Genomic DNA, 19,038 nt, shown 5'->3' with positions numbered 1-19,038 from the left:
TACACTTGACCAGACTGACCAGTGGCTGGTTGGCGAAGGGAGGGACCAGCGCCAATCCAGACAATCACTCTTCACTAATGTTGGTCAAGGCCAGGGATCGGACTCAGGTCGCCAGGTTCATAGCGCAGTGCCTGTGAATCACTGCCGATGAATGTAGAGATATCCAAGTGTCATTTTGAAGCTATATATAACCAAATTGTGTTGTGGACCATATTGGTAATATGTACATAAATCATACATAGACACATGAATAACATGAGCATATCAACATCCACGTAGCAATCGTACAGGTGTTCACACGTAATACACACATTTTTTCCCGATATTCAGGAGCGATTGTAAATAAACAATTATATACGCAAATATATACATAAACAAGATCACAAATTATTCATCATTGGTTTCCGATTCTGCATTATCTGTTAGGGGTAAAAATATTAATTTCCCATGTGAGTTGATGCATTTTCATGATGTGGGGATCACAATTCGATACAAAATGTGTTTCGTCTTGTACGTATCATGTGATCTCTCTTGTGCGGTCTTGTTCCTTTAATGAGCCAGAAATAAACATTTGCATACAATGTGCGTACAATTAACAATAAATAATGCATTCTCAGACGCATCAGTCCATGAAAGTATTTTAATCCACGAATCAATGGCTCACCGCATGATTCCTATGCACCACGTGCACACATCAAGCACATGTCTCTGTCTGCCTGTCTCTTCAACCCTCTCTCTATCTCACTCTCTCACTCTAAGTGATGCTAACCTTAACCTCGCCCTGTCACGCCATCTCGTGATGTATTCCTTTTGTTTTAAGCTGCTTTTGCCTCCGTGCGCCGAAAACTCGTCAGCGATAAATCCGGTCGCCTTGGGAGTGTGCGCGATCGTTCCTGAGAAGGCCTATCCATCTGCCGGCGCGTTACTCACGCTGCTCACAGTGCAATCAGGTGCTACCACATCTTGCCGGAGAAATACGCCCACCAGCCCCCACACTCCCCCCACCACCCCAGGTATCCTCTGTGTCGCCACCGGCACTGCCGCCGACAAACGAGAATTTATTTTAATGTGGGGCTGGTGCTCTTCCCCCAGCGAACCATGCACACTCACTTACACGGTAAAATAACTGAAGTAAGGGCACTTCACTCTCACGACTTCGCGCAAAACCACTGGGAGCCAGTCAAATAAATTAGTCCTGCCTCGCTTTATTAAAATACAAGGTAGCTCAATTCCCTCTTTATTACAAAATAAATTGGCACACCAACGGAATAGCTGAGCCACCTTGTACTTTAGCAAATTAAATGATAAACATCACCTCACTGCTGCCAATTGAATCCAAGGAAGCCAGTCCCACTAGTCAGCCTCTTATTACAGTGTCAAGAAACTTGTAAAGAGCAGCCTTAGGCAATGGATAGATTTGTTACAGAGTGGGCAGCTGGGATGTGAAAGGGGTCAACGTTGTACTGCGCAATGCACAACCTTGAAGTCTGCTCCAATATTGTGCTCTAGACCACGTGTGCCTGTAGTCTACGTGTTGGCATCGCACTTATAGCAACATATCTTTGCTGGTTTGTCATTCACAATGTGGGTGGTGGGGGGAGGGACACTAAATTCGATGCCCAAAGTGCCCCCGTAACTATTATAGAGGGGCACTTTCCCAGGACTCTAAGTATACTCTCTGATGTGAACGAATGCAACTGTGCGAGGAGGATTATAAGGTGACATAAGTTGTTATTGAGACCTAAGAAAAACCGGCAAATGCATAAGGAGCAGGACAGCAGCCAGGTCTGTCTGGGTCAGCCACCACTCACCATGTGACTGCACTTGACAACACCACATACAGTATAACTCTTGCAATGGCTGTGGCTTACTATTGATACATTAAGTCCAAGGTAGGATGCAGGAGTGCATCAGGGTTGTATTTGGTCAGCATGTTTTTAGTTTAGTCATAGTGTGAATGTAGTCGACTGCAACCTATGGATTTATTTTAGTCGTTCTCTTGGTCAACTAGACTAAAGGAGTCAAATGTTTACTCCAATCTAAGTTAAGTGTTGGCGTCTGAGGGGCATGCAATCCATCTCCCCCACCTCAATATAATCATGTCAGCCAATCAATGAACTCAGTAAACCTTGTTATATATATGTAACCAATTACAATGTTTGGCCTTGCCACCTCTGATAATTGTATCTTAGTCTTCATCTTCATCCAGATTCATTAATTTTGTCTCGTCATAGTCAGTCGCGCTTTAGGTTTTATGGGTAGTGGGTAGTCAACGTCGCGCTAGATGGTTTTCTCGTCCACTTCATTGGTTACCGTTAACCGAGATAGATTGTTTCTGTCACTGAATACGTTAACAAAATGAACAACTTAGGGAGGAGCGAGACTCTCGGAATGGGGGGGGGGGGGGACACACTGACCTTCCAGCCCCCTGCGGCGAGGTTCTGCAGTGCACCTGCGGCGCCCTCCAGCGTGGCCGGGTTGGCGCACTTCTTGAGCAGGCCCAGGTACGGGTTGACCACGCTCGGGTGGAACAGCCGCTCGGGGCCCCGGGGAGGATCAGGACACTCTGGGATAGGTCCCACGCCATCCCACTGACAAAGACAAAGATTCCACAGTATAGCCTTAACAGACTGATGGGGCAAGGGCTGTTAGCGAGCACCTATGAAGGCCGGCAAGGCACACGAGGGGTTGGGTGGCCAGCACCACGCCCGGCCACCTTTGTCTCCCTTGTGGCGATGTTTACACACCACAGCATGTACTCATTTGAGGCCGAGTCAACATAGGGGAGGCCCAGGACCGGTTCAGATAATCGTCACCGATGGTGGCTGTGAGCAGGAATCGAACTTGGATTGCTGGGTTCGTAGTGCAGCGTGCTAACCGCGACACTACCATTCTCTATAAACACACACACACACGTGTCGGTTTTAATTAACTTACAAACACGCACGTATACACTCTTAACCACCTTACTGGAGCAGTTTTTTTCGTGCAGAATGGCTCTCATTAGTTTTTGTGGAGTGCTCTTTGCTAAAAACATCTGGAAACCCAGTGAAGTGGCCATTGTACAGATCGGACTCTGCTGATGGTATATTGATGATCAACACTGGCTCAGAGTTTTCTGTTTTAATGAATGCTGCTGGAAAACATTGGTCGAGAAGACTCAGTCCAATGGACAGATAACACGTGATATTTTAAGTGGACGAACAGACCTGCCCTCTTTTCATTGTATATTTGAAACGAACTTATCTGGTCTTCGTGTATTCATTACAGATTGTTGTGGGGCTTAAGCGGTAGCACAGTCGTTAGTAAATTTTTCCATCATCTTGGTGACCTGACTTTGATTCCCAGCAATGTGATGAGTGATATATCTGAACTGATCTTTAGCATGCACCCCCCTCCTCCTCTCCACCTTCACCAACCCACACTGACCAGCGGGGTGAAGCATGGTAAAAAAAAAAAAAGCATCACGGCCAAAATACTTTGGGGAGGCTTTCACCCAGCAGTGGATTTAAAGAGGGCTGTGGCTATAAATATAACCGTGTTATCTCCCGCAAACTCGCTCGTACACGTAAATACGATTGTACAATGGCACACGTTGCAGTGAGCAATAGTACGAGAGTCATATGTACGTGCACATAAAGGCTCAAGCGCGAGCTTAGAGCGCAGGCACATGATGCGCATGAGCATGCATATCGGGTGCATGTGTCTTGGCAATGCAGGGATCACTCCCCTGGAGGCTCGGTATGTTAGCGGGATGACCCATGGTCCCAGATTTATAAAATTTTAATCTCAACATAATGCGAGCAGATGCATGTCAGCGCCCGGATGAAGCAGCATGCATCACTGCAAGTGACTGAATTATGCATGAATAGGTTTATGCACCACGAATAAAGAATTTAAGAAAAAAAAAAAAAGCTGAAAATAAATTCCCACCGAATGTAAAAGATACACAAATGCATTAGATAGGACTGCCGATATTTAATGAAAGTTACCGCAGCCAGAGAAAAAATATCGACAATGCCTGTATAGCTTATTATCAAGTTAAATTGAAATCTATTAATTAATCTACACAAAGCTGCTGACACAGATTAACGTAATTTACTTTCGGAGTTAAATAACATTCATATCATAATCATATTTACCATTATTTATATATCAAGTACAATATTGCTTTGTGGAGATATATATATATATATATTTCCCCCCCCCCCCCCCCAAAGAAAGTGCCCTCTGAGTTCAGTACAGAAGCGTCTATACAAACCATGAAGGGCATTTTAATTATTCCAGATACTTGTGAAGTTTCCCCCAAGACACCAGCCAATAGAATTTCCTCAAAAACCGTCAAGGTCCGTTTTTCATCATCACAAACGAGTAGTGTGTGGACCATTCTCCAGTCGCTATTGAAAGAGACCTCCTTTGCTCAATGGGGCATTTTCCCGAAATAAACCGACCGACCGATTAAGCCGTTCAATACCCATTGTGCAATATGACAATTCTGGAAAAATCAGTTTCACTTCACTTTCCCTGCTTCAATCTGACCAAAGCGATTGTTAGCAGGTCTACCTCCCCATACCATACATACAATCATGAGGAACTCCAAAAGCAATGCAGGCGCATTAAGCAGGGTGCAGACACATTAGACGTGGAGACGACACGGGCTGTATTATTTATACTTTTCAACAAAGGTTAATATTACATCTGTCTGTCTCTCTGTAACATGGGACCACGATAATTACCGTAAAGTTAAAGCAATATAAATTACGTTTGAGTGTAAATTGATTAAAGAGTTTCCCAAAAATTGGAAATTAAAAGCCATCACTGAATGGATATCAGCCAAGGAGATGACATCACATGCCATGTATGTGCCTCACCTCCCCATGACTCTGGCTTCATGGTGGAGTGTGCTAACCACCGTGCCGCCGCATCCTCGAGCAATAAAATGGCAAAACATTTTTTTTTTTTACCAGGTAACGCCCACTGAGCTATATAGCTCTTTTTCACAAGCGACCTGGCCACAAATGATAGTTCAACGAAGTGGCTATCATGTGGAAATTGATAGCAGCCAAATACTCTAAAGGCATGAAATTGATTCTAAATTTGTGGAGGGAAATGTGAAGGGAAAAACTGCACGCTTGCCTCATCCAGCGGCTTCTTCTTGCGCTTCTTTCCCCAGCAGCTCGGCTTCTCCTTCTGCCGAGCCCGGCCTGTCCGACTGCCGCCGCCGGCAGGTCCTGCCGCGCCTCCATCCTGGGCGCTCGTTCCACCGCCGCTTCCACTGCCCGAGCCCCAGTCGTGACCCCGCAGTGTCTCGGCGGCCAGGCGGTAGGACAGGTTGCGTAGCACGCACACGCAGTTCTCCACCACCTTGCGGCACACAACAAAAAGACAAAGATCCCCCGTATAGCCTTAACAGACTGTAGGGGCAAGTGCTGTTAGCGAGCACCTATGAAGGCCGGAACGGCACACGAGGGGGTGGGTGGCCAGCACCACGCCCGACCGCCTTTGTCTCCCTAGTGGCGATGTTTACACACCGCACCAGGTACTCATTTGAGGTTGAGTCGACCTAGGGGAGGCCCGGGACCGGTTCAGATAATCGTCACTGGTGTTGGCCGTGAGCGGGAATCGAACCCGTGTCGCTGGGTTCATAGCGCAGCGCGCTAACCGCTACACTACGGCACACAACGCACTCAGGCTCACACGCGTGTACGGTGCGATGTCTCACATCTGACCAGTCACACATCTGCCCTGACCAATTATCCGTCAATACCCGGGGGAGGCATTTGCACGTGGTGTAACTGTCATTTTCTATGTAAAATTCCCAAACATAACCTTTTTCACATATGGTAATGCATTCTTAATGTCGCCTATATTCCAATCCACTGTTGGATGATGACCTTCCTCATGTCATGCGGATCATGGGGGTTATTTGACCATACTTTACCACGCTGGTCAGTTAAGTATAAATTATAGAACTTAATTTTCAGTAAGATACTTTTCAGTCACGGGAAAGGGCACAGTTCAAAAGCAATCACATTCATTATTACCAAGCAACAAATCCAATTTTCCACGATAACCTGACAGGGAAGGCACGTGTTCTTTTTTTTTTTAAACACAAAAGAGTTTCAATGTTATGACCGTAAACTCGCAGAATCATTGTGAAAAAGAACGATTTCCAAATGTATTATTTATTCTTGTGATTTTCAAGTCAAATGAAGCTCGATGCAAAATACTGAAGATCTCATTAGCGGAATGGAAATGGATGAACGTGAACTGCAATGCAACTGCACAGTAATGTGAGCACACACTGAAAACTTCGGGTCTTTGATTTGATGAAAAGAAAACCATAGTTTCTGGATAAATAAATGTGATGAGGAGATAAAGCTCTCAAGTCAAAAAATGTACAGACATGTAAAAATAACTGACCATTTTAGCTATTATTCTTTTTCAAAATATAATGAAAATTGTGTTATGAGCATCTTCTATTGAGATGACAAATCCATTCGTATGTATGTATGTATGCTTAACTTATTTCGCACAGTACGTAGCCACCCGTGCAAATCAGAGGTGTGGGGGAAAGAGAACAAACTAAACATAAAAATCAGTTGCAAAGAAATTCGTTTTCAATCTAGATCTTAGTGCATAGCTTCAGTAGCTTATTAATATCGAAAGGCCGAGGGTTCCAGAAAACCGCAGAAGCGTATCTGAAAGTGCGCAATGCAGTGACCATCTTTGCAGAGAGTTTTGACCGAGTGTGCTAGAGAATGGTAAACAGGAACCGATGTTCACAGGGACCTTTTATGCACACACAGTAGGCAACACACCTTTCTCCACACCCTGCTACGAGTTAAATGTTTGCGCATATCAGTAAATTACTATTTTTGTTTCTCACGAATGCATTTAGCCAAGTTAACTTTCCAGCCAAATATAATGTGAATGGCTTTTTGTGCATTGATGAACAACACTACATACTTGAGAACCCCGGGTTTTCATCACGGGCGGCTGCCCAGATTCAAACGCAGAAACTCAAGTGCCAACTCGTTGGCTCTGACCCCTGAGCCGCACCATCCACCTAGAAATAAGTTTGATTTCTGTATAACAATTGTTTTTTAATTGGTTATTTGCATTTATTTGTAAATAAGCAACAAACTGTGCACCTGCATTCTAACTGCGAATGTATTCCAGGGTTTCGCCTAATGGAAGTGGACTTGACACAAAATAAGCGTAGTTGCTGCTTCAGCACAAATCCTGGGTATTCTTCAATGAAAGAGCTATGGGGTTAATGGGATAAGGAAGAGCCATTCTAAATGTATATGCAAACTTAAGAGTGGGCTCACACATTGACCTAGCTGGTGCAGCTTGTTTCAAACCCTTTGGCGCATTCCAAACATGATCCTTATTGACCTGGTGCTGCATCTATAAGTACGGGCCACAAAAACCAGCGTTGCAATAAAACCAATTACAAGAGGCAATAACCTCTTGCCCACAAACAATTGAATCTGCGCCATCATTAATAATTCAATTATTGATATCACAATTGACATGCCGATATCATTGACACCCGATGGGATGTCAATTCTCGTTGCCATTTACTATGTGACCCACCCCGACTTGAAAGACAGGGCTGACCCTCTGCGAATCGAGTAACCCACGTATGTATCCCCAGGAGACAGCAGCTCTGCCCCTTATCCCCTCCGTCTCTGTACAAGCCTGTGCAATGTTTGAAAGCACATGCGGGAAAATGTGAACTTGGGCAGAACACATCGCTAGATGGGAAAATGGCCACGAGACTGGTGACAGAAAGATATGAAATTTCGGGTCACATTCCGCACGTGGGCTGGAGGTTACCCCCTCCCCCGGTCTAGATGATTAAACAAGAGACTGCTTGTGTGTTTGTGGGGAGGTCTGTGTGACTGCTCGTACCTTTCCTCCCACATCTTCTGTGTCCAGGCAGGTCTCTATTATGTGCAGCAGAGACTCCACAAGTCCGTCGCACTCCCTCATCTGCCTCCGAGCCTCCTCGCCAGCCGAGCTCATATTCCTACAGCCGTGGGACACACAAGCGAAGTGTTGCAACTACACGCGACGACAGCCTGACGCCACAGCTGTGCATTACCTCCACAGTTCTTGTGGGATGCTATGGCCAAACGCTACACTTATACACCTGCTCGCTCTGTCGCATGAACAGAACAAGCTGCCTTTTGGCATTACAATACAGGTCACTTATGCATGACATGCCAAAGCAAATACTATTATTTACCCAGAAGGCCTCACTAAGTCTTAATACCCTTATTCAGCATTGGAATATTTGGTCAAATCCACTTTTGCGTGTTTCAAGTGGTTGAAGGAAACAAGAAACACTCGGATAAAATCCATGCATACGAGAGGATAGGACTCGAAACTCTGGACAGGTAGATTTAAACCACAGACCAATCAATACAATCCAGTGAGTGAACCAAATCTATGTGAGGACTAAACCCATTGCCATATATTGTTTCATCTTTCGATTTAAAGCTTTCGTGACTGCAGGGATTCATCGTCTTGGTTCTCTCGGTAAAGTCACGTGACTTTACCGAAAGAACCAAGAATATGTTTCATATTCTTGGTTCTTTGCGCCTTTTGGCGTCATCTGGTCCAACCCATGTGAGACTAGGCTCTAAGGAAAGCTGTCTCGGGTGTGGACCAATCAACTTCAAGGACAGTGCACATTATCAGAGTTATGTTCTTTTGTTTGTATTATGACTGCAGGTATTGCGGTCTATTCAAACATGACTCCTTGTAAAAAGGTGTCAGTTTTGTTGCCAGATAGAAGGGTAAAGAACCAATTATCATATTGTTACTGGCAAATGAGGTTCCCATAATGTTTCATCTTTGTTTTATCTCTGGGTGTGTGCGCGTGTGTGTGCGCGTGTGCGTACCTCAGGCACCCAGTAGCATTTCGCAACACCTGGGACTGAATGCCCTGCGCAGGGGAGGCGAGGGGAGCGCTCGCCGATTCACCATCCCTCGCTAGACCGGCGCAGGGCACCACCACGGAGGCAACGAGGGCACTCAGTGCATCCGTCACCATGACCATTTTCAGGGCCTCGCAGGACGAAAGGTTCCAGAGCAGGCCTAGATTGAGACAGGGAAGGTCAACGAGCACGAGGCTACGTGGTTCAGTGAGACAGGAAGGCGTCAAGTGTCTCCTCCTACTGCACGGAAGCCACTTCAAGGGGGCCTCAGAAGTAGCTCAATGATATCCGCTGTCGTGGGTCATTATCTAACAAAAAGCCTTGCATTGCCCTGAGAGATCCAAGGGGATTCTTTGTCGCACGATTTGAGCAGATGGCACCATCAGGATAAAATTGGAGCAGTGACATGAATAGAGATTGTCCATATCTCAGAGCAAGAGAGAAAGAAAAGAGAAAGCATGTTCGATTACCATGCACACGCATACACCGGCTGTCGCCTGATGATGCCGGTTGTAATTACTGGCGAAACATCGTACTCAGATTGTAAATGTTGTGGATTTGCTCTCCAACATACCGCTGTGCTGTACTAGTGACGAATTGGCATGTTCTGTTTACGTGACAAACCTTACTAATTGGCCATGTTGGTCAAAGGGGTTGTATGACTATACATCACCATGCCGTTTACTGTGGCTTGGCAAGGGAAGAGGTTTGGGACTGAAAAAAAGGTGTCAGTTTTGTTGCCAGATAGAAGGGTAAAAAAACAATTATCATATTTTTTACTGGCAAATGAGGTTCCAATGGTGAGGTTTGGGACTGTTTCAGATATTATTCGCCACTGATGTCCACTGTGGTTGGGAATTGAACTCAGGTCACCGGGTTCACTGTGCAGTGCTAAACTCACTGCACCACAGCTGCCCCATATATATACATTTAAAAAGAAGATGAAAACATAATTTGGCGTGAAACTCTAACATGGCATTATGTCCACATATAACAAATTCTTAAATAACCTACACTGTTGAATGAAAAACGTAAATATGGGAAAAAAGTTCAATCACAAAGTGGAAATTACCGATAAATAGAACTTCAAATCAGGTTAAACGTCATAACTTAGGTCATTGTAATGTATTACAGTTGCCGATACGGTTGCCGACCTTCAGCAATTCCATTACACTAATGTGTTTTAAGCCATTACTAAGTGCAAACATAAGGTCTCCTTAAAAAGGAAATTGGAATTGCTGAATTTCCAATGAATTATTCTGGAGCTGCAAGTAAATAATATTATTCCTGCTTACTACTCCTTAAATTCAGGGTTCAATATTAAGAGGGCAACAAAATCAAGTTGATGCGTAACTACAAGTGTGTACAAGAGCAAAATTAGTATCACATATTGTCTAATCTTCGGTGAAATTAGCAGCCTGTGATGGATTTCTTTCTAAACCAACAATTTTTATTTTAAACTATATGTCGCGTTATTACAGAGAACACTATTGTTTGAGGCAACGCATTTAATAAATAAACAACCTCACCAATCACCGAGTTCTACAGTTAAGTGTGGCTATACTGTTCTTAGACTGTTCGCTATGTGTGTGCGAGTTAGCTGAACGAACGGGCCAGCCAGCACATACGCCGCCTGATCCACGGTCCCCAGCTAAGTCTCTACGGCGAACGAGGAGCAAAGAGCGAAGACAGACGACCCCTTGAGTTGATCCCCCATGAACGAGCACCGAATCCCCTTGCTGTATCAAGAACGGTGCCCCCGCTTCCGGCCACGTGTCCTTAACTCCTCCATTCGAGACACCGCTTCAGGTCACGTGCCCTTGACTTCTACAATCGAGGCCAACTTACGGTCACGTGCCCTTAGCTCGTCCAATCGGACACCGCTTCCGGTCGTGCCCTTAGCTAGTCAAATCGAGGCCCGCTTCCGGTCACGTGCCCTTAGCTCGTCCAATCGGGGCACCCGGCGCTCCTCCAGCACTGTGGCTGGCGCGACCCACATGTAAGGCTCACCGAGCTATATAGCTCTTTTTCAGAAGCAACCTGGCCACCAATGATAGCCCAATTAAGTGGCCTATAGTTTGGAAATTACGAGCAGCCAAATATCCCATTATTTAGGATGAATTGGCTCTTGGTGGCTCACCTCTTCTCCTTCCTCTTAACCTCCCCTCGCCCCTCCCTCGTTCCTGTCCCACCTCTACCCTTTCGTGATCCCCAAGTGCCCTTGATCATGGTCACTCATTTATCAATCCTTGTTATGCCCCTGCCATCTTAATCATATTGTTACCATTGTGTAAGCCATGCCAAGCGCCTTCAGTGAAGGCGCTCTATTAACATAAATTTGATTCGTTAATGGTGATCAAGGCCAACATGGCCACACAAGACGGAGGTGTGGTCATCAGCATCACACTTGTCAGTTCAGCCATTAAGATTTCCAACAATGTGCATTCATTTCTGGGAGAACAAATATTTGTGGGGAAAAATATTCTCTAATACCAGCAAAGTGCTTGAGAATGGTGGTGCGGTCAGTAACCATGCCTAGCCACCGGCTTTGTAGTTCAGCGGTCTAACCGTAACGCCACCACTCTCTATTATACAACAACTGCCAAATCGCCAATAAATGACGGTGACATCACCACAGTGCTTGTACCAGTTCAAATATACTTTGAGGTGAAATAAAGTTCCAAAAGCTTTCTGGCAGGAGATCATAGGTCAGACCCAGGTGCCATGGGTTGACTGAGATGACCATTAGATGCACCATCTACGTTCCCCAATGTGCCAAATTGTGTTTTAGCCGCCCGGCGCTCTGCTCGTTGTTGATTGGCATCACTCCTGTGCCCTCCTTTATTGTTGCACAAATAAAAATGTCTCTGTATAGCCTTAACAGACTACTAGGGCAAGTTCTGGCACTGCACACGAAGGAGTGGGTGGCTAAGCACCATGCTTGGTCACCTTTGTCTCTCTGGTGGTGATGTTTGTACTCCCCACCAGGTACTCATTTGAGGCAGAGTCAACCTCGGGGAGGCCCAGGACAGGTTAAGATAATCGTCAATGAGGTTGGCCGTGAACGGGAATCGAACTCAGGTGGCCAGGTTCAAAGCGCAGCGCGCTAACCGCTACACCTATCGCACCCCACACACACACACAGGCACAAAGGCATACGCACCGGTGGCAAGCTCCTGCAGTTCTGCGTCGCCGGCCCTGCGCAACAGCGTCGCCAGGGCTGGCACTCCCCCTGCCTGCCGCAGCGCCTTCTTGTTGTCGTCGTTACCGTACACCAGGTTCTTGAGCGACCCACACGCATTCTTCTGCACGTCGGCCTTGGGATGTCCCAGCAGGTCCACCAGCAGTGGTACGCCGCCGAGCCTTCGCACCTGCCAGCACACCGAGTGAGCGGGAGGACGATAGAACAAGGCAACAGGAGAGTGAGCGAGCAAGCCGATGAGCAACTGGTCACATGCACAATTGCTATTTATTATAAATATTTGCACACTATGTTGTATATTAAAAAGTAAGCTTAAATAAAAATTGTATTACCAGGTAAGGCTCACCGAGCTACGGAGCTCTTTTTCAGAAGCAACCTGGCCACAATTGATAGCTCAACGAAGTGGCTTATCGTGTGGAAATTTATAGCAGCCAAATACTCTAAATGCATGTTTCTATATGTGGAGGGGGAAATCGGAGGACACGGAGAAAAAAAACACACAATCACGGGGAGAACATGCAAACTCTAAATATACAGGCGTCAGGGTCGGGATTGAACCCACGACCTCCTATATACCAGGCGAGTTAAAAATGTTGCCACCGTGGCGTCCACAGTGGCAAGATGTTATAGAAGTCGTGCAGTGGTGAGATAGAACGGTGGTGCAGTGGTTAACACAGTGAGCTCTGAACCTCTCGTTCCGAGTACGATTTCCTGCCACGGCTAACATCAGTGGTGAGTAATATCTGACCTGGTCCTGGGTTCCCACGACCCACCCCACTTTACCAGCCCACACCACCCAGCATGGTGAAGCAGAGTCAAAACAAGCCCCCATGACCAACCTGGCATGGCGAGACCTTCATTCAGCTGTGGATTGCATACGCTTGCACCTCATTTATAGAGAGGCCCAGGCTGCGATAAGTTAATATTTTGAGAATGAAGGCTTCGTAACAACACCACTAAGACCACTGGGCACTAATGGCAAAGCATCCAGGTCTAGGGATGAAATTATACTTTTTAAAATTGAAGGAGTATGAAGGCTGTATGTTAAAATACTATAATAACACAAAATTAATCTGAAACGATTGATATGTCAGTGGTGCAAATACCTAATAGAATGGGGAACCGAATAAACACGTGGCATGGCCTGAACATGCTTTCTAACTTTTTTTGTTGTGTTGTATTATTAATGTAAAGCTGAATTTATGCTCAAATCTAGGCAACCGGTCCACAAATCAGACATATCCCTTGCACTGGAGTCCAATTGAGGTGAGATTCTTTCCCCCGCAGTGAGAGAGGGGTCATGAACCATCTAAAAACCTACCCATATATATATAAAAAACCCATCTCAGCACATATCTATCGTCTCACCATCACGCCTTATGAATGCAACAGCAAAGGTTAACCTTTTATTCACCCAAGTGACTCAAATTGTGAGCTGTACAATACGTACATAACACGTCTATTAATCGGTGATAAAGCCCCATTGGTAGAATAAGCCAAAAAAAAAACCCTTAAGACAACTGACGCTTATTCGTGTCATACCTGGTGAGCACTACAAGCAGCTAACTAGAAGGGCTGTTTGCGGTTTTGTTCTGGGTCATTACATCAGGACATTATGAGCAAATCACCCTGAATGTACGTGATCTCGTCAGACCTTTGGAGGCTACGTATCGTTGAGCCTGTTATAATATTTGGATGTAAAACTGCCTGGGAATCCCAGTCTTGGGCTGCAAATTGGCCAGTAGATGACATCATAGCAATGGATTGAACCCATCTGTGTCACGCTTGCATGTTATCCCCTCATAGGCATAGATTTCTCCAGGATTTCCAATATCCTTGCACGTGGAACCAAACACTAATTACATATGCCAAACAATCACAATGCAGGACCCTGCAGAAAAAACATTATTGAGACTCGGAAAAGCCTTCTTGGAAAAGGGAATGACTATTTTTATATTCAGTTTAAAATCGATTCCCATTTGATTCAGCACTGAACTGAAATGTCCGCGAGTGAAAATCATGTAGTCAGAGGATGAAATGTTAAAGCATAGATCTCTCTGCCCTGTGTATATGGCATTCTTCGATCATTTGTCATTGTTAATACAGCTTTGCTGGTTAAAATATTCACCCTGGGTCAATGGGCTCTCTTGGCCAGATAAATTCCTCCTACGTGGCTAATTCTTGAGATAAGTTGTTCTCTTGCGGGGGCTCGCTATTCCTGTAGAACGCCCCTCGGCAGATACATAACACAGCACGTTACAATTTGATTCTTTGTTTATATGATTTAATATTCTTTTTTTACGTAAAATCATGTTTATGTAAAATAATTAATAGCAACAATAATAATCCTATGTGGGATGAAGGCATCTGCACGGGTGATTTTGGGTTGTGTCACTATACTTCACCACACTGGTCGATGTGCATTGGTGATGAGGTGACACCGTATTTATTTAGCTCGTGTGTTTGAGATCGGGATTCACAGAATTCTGTTCTGCTGCTTGGATCATTAGTTTCCCTGGGGGGGCCCTGGGTAGCTTCTATGGGGGGGGGGGGGGGAGCCTGGGTAGTGACGAGGGGAAGGATGTGAATGCCGATTCCCTGTTCCCGTGGGAGGCCAAGGTCTAGCCATGATATTGCTCGCCACTGATATTAGTTGTGGTCAGGAATCAAACCCAGGTTGCCAGATTCATAATAAAGAGTGCTAAACACTGTCACTGCTCTCCTACCCCTCCCCCCTCCTATATCCAAGTTATTTATGGGTCTGCAGACGTGGGGCTGCAAGGTGGCCAGGAGACGGTAGAGTGGTGAGTGTTACCATTGAGTGTGCATGGGTTTTCTCTAGGTACTCTGTTTCCTCATACTTGCCATCCACAAGTGTAATTTACCAATGGACCAAATGCAGGCCTCTGGCAGAAAGAGTATTGAGACATGATTTGTCATTAATCATATATTTAATTGAGTGAACACTATACATTGCCAAATAAATACTGTCTTTAAAATGTATTTTTTTTTCCATTTTCCACAATGTTTTCCCAATTGTGTTATTGGCACCACGTAAAGAGATGGAGAACCCATTCAGGTTAAAGGACAACCTTTCCATATCTATTGAGAAAAGAGTTCCTTACTTGTGCTGCAGGAACCACTATTACTATGATCCAAGCACAAAAGTACGTGTCAGTAACTGTACGCTATCAGAGCAGAGTACAGCCAATTTGTAGACACACTATGAGCAGCATCGTAAAATCCATTGCACAAGTTTGGACACTCGTGAAAAACGGACATGAGGTCCATCATTCTCTTTTCTGTCCAAGAGAATTCAAATCAAAATCGCATAAAATACGACAATGCGAACATGCATTATATATGACACGTGTGTAAGACATGTGTAAAATACTAAAACACGTAATTCACATGAAAACCTCAAGAATATTTTCCCTGCTCTTCTTTCATCTCACAACTCAATGCCATGTTTCCCGAGAATACCACGCTGAATGTCTGGCAAAAGAATCCCATTACTTTGGCCACAAATCATTCACTTTTTCTGGCAAGAGAAGCTGCCATAGATTAAATTTTTTTGCCGGTGCCCAAGAAACATAAACTAAAAAAATATGGGGGGTGAAAAATCCACGGAGTGCCCTCCAGATAAAATTGCTTGTGAAGATAGTGAAGAAGTAGCTTGGGAGAGGATTACTTATTATATTTTATACCTACGTGACTTTACCGAAAGAACCAAAGAGTAGGATTACTTTGGTTGGAGGTGGGGGAGGATGTGAGGGAGAAGGGGGGGGGGGATTGGAGGAGATGGCAGTGTGGTGAGGGGCATATTCAGGCCCTGCTCCCATACGCAGCCCCCCACACATCCACATTTCCCCAAAGCCACCAAGCAGATCTGTGTGGATTTCTCAAGTGTATGTTTCAGAATTTTAATGAAAAATACTTTGGACAAGCCATGCCTGTATTCATCCAGCCTTTCAAGGTTATGAATCTATAAGCTGGGCCTGTGATTGGCATGGCTATTTATTATCTGGAGAGCTCAATTTTGAGGACTTTTAATTAATGACTCTCAGCCATGGAGTAGCATTGCCAGAACTGACGTGCATATTTAAGCTCGTGCCTAATTACCGACGTGTCATGGGAGAGGCAAAGGGTCAGTTTTGACTCCATAATGGGGAAACAAAACACGTATATTGCACACTTGAAAAATATCACTAATTAGTAAATAACAAACTATTAATTAAAATTGTCCCATTTTTTTCCACGTTTGCAGGGGCAAACAGCACCTTTGTTTAACGTGTACGCTTCCCCATTGGGTAATGTGCCACACAGCAAATTAGTAATATATAGGTAACTAGCGGGAAGTACCCGGCGTTGCCCAGGCAAAACATATATTTCAAAACTTATCTTAAAGCATTACATATACATACACAGATACGAAGCTATTGTGAAAGCCCAGGTGGACTGTTTGTCCATTTCTCCACCAACAAAATAATAAGAGGCTTGCAGAAGTCCCGGCCCTGACGTCATTCCTGGAGGCAGGAATGACATCAGGGCCGGTTCAGGGATTTGGAGGTTGGGTGAGGCCGTGGCACTCTGAGTGAACCCGGCTGGACACGTGACCTATCAAGGTGGGGGCCGGGGGCCCTGGGGGGACCTTGGGTGGCCAGGTGGACAGCCGGGGCGCTTCGAGAGGGTTCTAGAAGAGGGGCGTGACCGGGGTGGGGCCTGGACTCGCCGAGGCCGATATAAGCAGCCTTCTCACGGGGCTTGAGGCTGCCCGTGTCAAGAATGAGAGGGATCGTGAAGACGCCTCCTAAGAAGAAGAGTCAAGCCTACCTGGCTGGGTCATGCTAGTGTATACGAGAGTCTGAGATAGAGTGACGGTGTGTGTGTTAGTCAGAGCAGGACGGTGTTTACCACCCTATGTTAGTGTAACGAGGTTGTTAATAAACAGTGTTGCCTCCAAAGAAGTGCGTGCGCCTATCTGAGCCCATTACAGCAATATATATCGACTCTATAGCACAAACTACTAACTTGACAAGAGTGCCGTCATGAGGCCTAGTCCCGTGCAGAGCCCCCGGCCTTGCCTAGATTGCCCAGCCGGCCGAAGTGGCACTTTGGCAGGCTGGCACTGGGCTGCTACCCTCGCCCTCCCTCACCATCCCCCCGCCCGCTCTACAATAATAGTATCTAAGCGCTATAATATTAGTATCTACCGACCCTATAGTAGTAAGTGCACACATTGGGGTGGGGGGGATAAGAAGACATGACACTTTGAAGAATTAACCTCAGCGTTGTGTGTATTTTTTTAGTATTTATAACGCGAGAGAATTCCCCCCCCCCCACCTCGCAATGAACGCGTGTGCGTTGCTAGGGGCAACCCCCGTCAGCTTTGCCAGCGGCGTAAGGAAATAAATAAATAAATATCACTAAATTGCTAATTTAACTACTTTAAAGTTGACGGATGGGAAAATGGAATAACGCTGGCTCACCACGGGGCTTATCGCGTGGTACCTGGGTACTTTTTTTAAACGTAAACTCCACAAGACAAAAAATAAGTTTATAGGTAAGAAACATGAATGAGATGAATAAAGATTGTATTTACTATTTTGACACGCGGTATAAGTTACTTACACTACCAGTATACAATAAGAGAAGAATGACGAAATATATAGCCACTTAAAGTTAAGGTTACAAATTTGTAATGGGCCATTTCTGTAGATTAAGAGGCATGGGCAACTGCAATCAAGTGGCAAGGCGGCCAGCACCGCCGCCAACAATTGCCCAAGCTATCTGGCCCTCAATTGAGATGTTGGCCAACTCCATTTCTGTGGGAGGAACACCAGAGCACCCAGGAGATAATCCGCACATGCAACAGGAGGCAACACTCGATCCCATACAGGTGGAGCAGATGTAGTAAACATTTACCGTACAGCTTTTCTGGCAAACCAGAGTTATGGCACCTCCGACGCTCACGAGAAGGGGAGTTTTGCAACACTTGTGCTAAGCTTTTTATGTTGTATGCCAGCCGAATTGCCATTGAAAAAGAGCCCCTTAGCTCAATGGGCTTTACTCAGTGGGAAATAATCTTCTGACTCGACCCTTGCCTCCAGTGCTGGATTACAGGCATGCATAGCCACCATCACCTGGCTTCACTAATGGATACTTACATTTACGCAATTTCAAAGAAAGGAATTGATTCTTGAATCGAAATGTGGCCCTGAATCATGACGATTAATCAATTTACCTAGGGGGGGGGGGGTACTAAATTGTTCCAACACATCTCAGTGCATTTCGGAGTGTCTCTACATTCATAAAGAGTGCAAGCATTTTCAGCATACCATAAAAAATGTTTAATTGTGCACCTGCAATTTAAGTTATTTAACGTTGCTTCTTATCACCTTAAATGTTTCATGCCTAATCAACACACATACATACATGGTTGATTAAATCTGTGCAATGTTAAATAAATGATGTAATCATTTAATTGCTTCATTCATGATAAGGTAAAAAGGGAGACTAACGTGTGGAAATTAGTTCGTTAAATGCAACCAAGAGCATTTGACACTTGGCCTAAATTGTATGGGATTTAAATTACATCCTCGTACATGATTAATAAAAGGAAAACCGTGACCACACAAGACACCCCATTAATTGGCATGAACCACGGTCACCCAACAGTCACAAGAGCACTTTCTTTACTTTTTATTTTATAAACCGCTCATTCCATTTTGGTCATAAAGGCAATATGCCCTTTTGAGTCCTCACAAGGTTGATAAACAACTAACTTTGGGCTCTCCAGTCAACATCATCCAAAATTGGCAAACACATCTGCATAATTTCAGCTAACCAGCCGTTCGAATAATTAAGAACGCCTCACTCGAAAGG

At 45.1% G+C, this 19,038-nt stretch overlaps 1 protein-coding gene across 3 annotated transcripts in view; it reads right to left on the bottom strand.

The window, feature by feature from the left end:
* The window catches only part of LOC144724566 (catenin delta-2-like), a 279,333-nt gene that overhangs the window by 42,132 nt on the left and 218,163 nt on the right, over positions 1–19,038 (bottom strand). For all 3 annotated transcript variants that reach the window (XM_078603836.1, XM_078603837.1, XM_078603839.1), the window contains 5 exons: positions 12,115–12,322; positions 8,916–9,111; positions 7,921–8,038; positions 5,137–5,364; positions 2,418–2,591 (listed from right to left, as the gene is read on the bottom strand). In XM_078603836.1, coding sequence (XP_078459962.1) covers positions 2,418–2,591; positions 5,137–5,364; positions 7,921–8,038; positions 8,916–9,111; positions 12,115–12,322 — 924 coding nt within the window. The remainder of the gene's footprint in view (positions 1–2,417; positions 2,592–5,136; positions 5,365–7,920; positions 8,039–8,915; positions 9,112–12,114; positions 12,323–19,038) is intronic.

Source organism: Lampetra planeri, chromosome 21 (genome assembly GCF_965212315.1).
Source record: "Lampetra planeri chromosome 21, kcLamPlan1.2.h2, whole genome shotgun sequence".
Lineage (NCBI taxonomy): Eukaryota > Metazoa > Chordata > Hyperoartia > Petromyzontiformes > Petromyzontidae > Lampetra > Lampetra planeri.
This window is presented reverse-complemented; position numbering and strand designations above follow the sequence as displayed.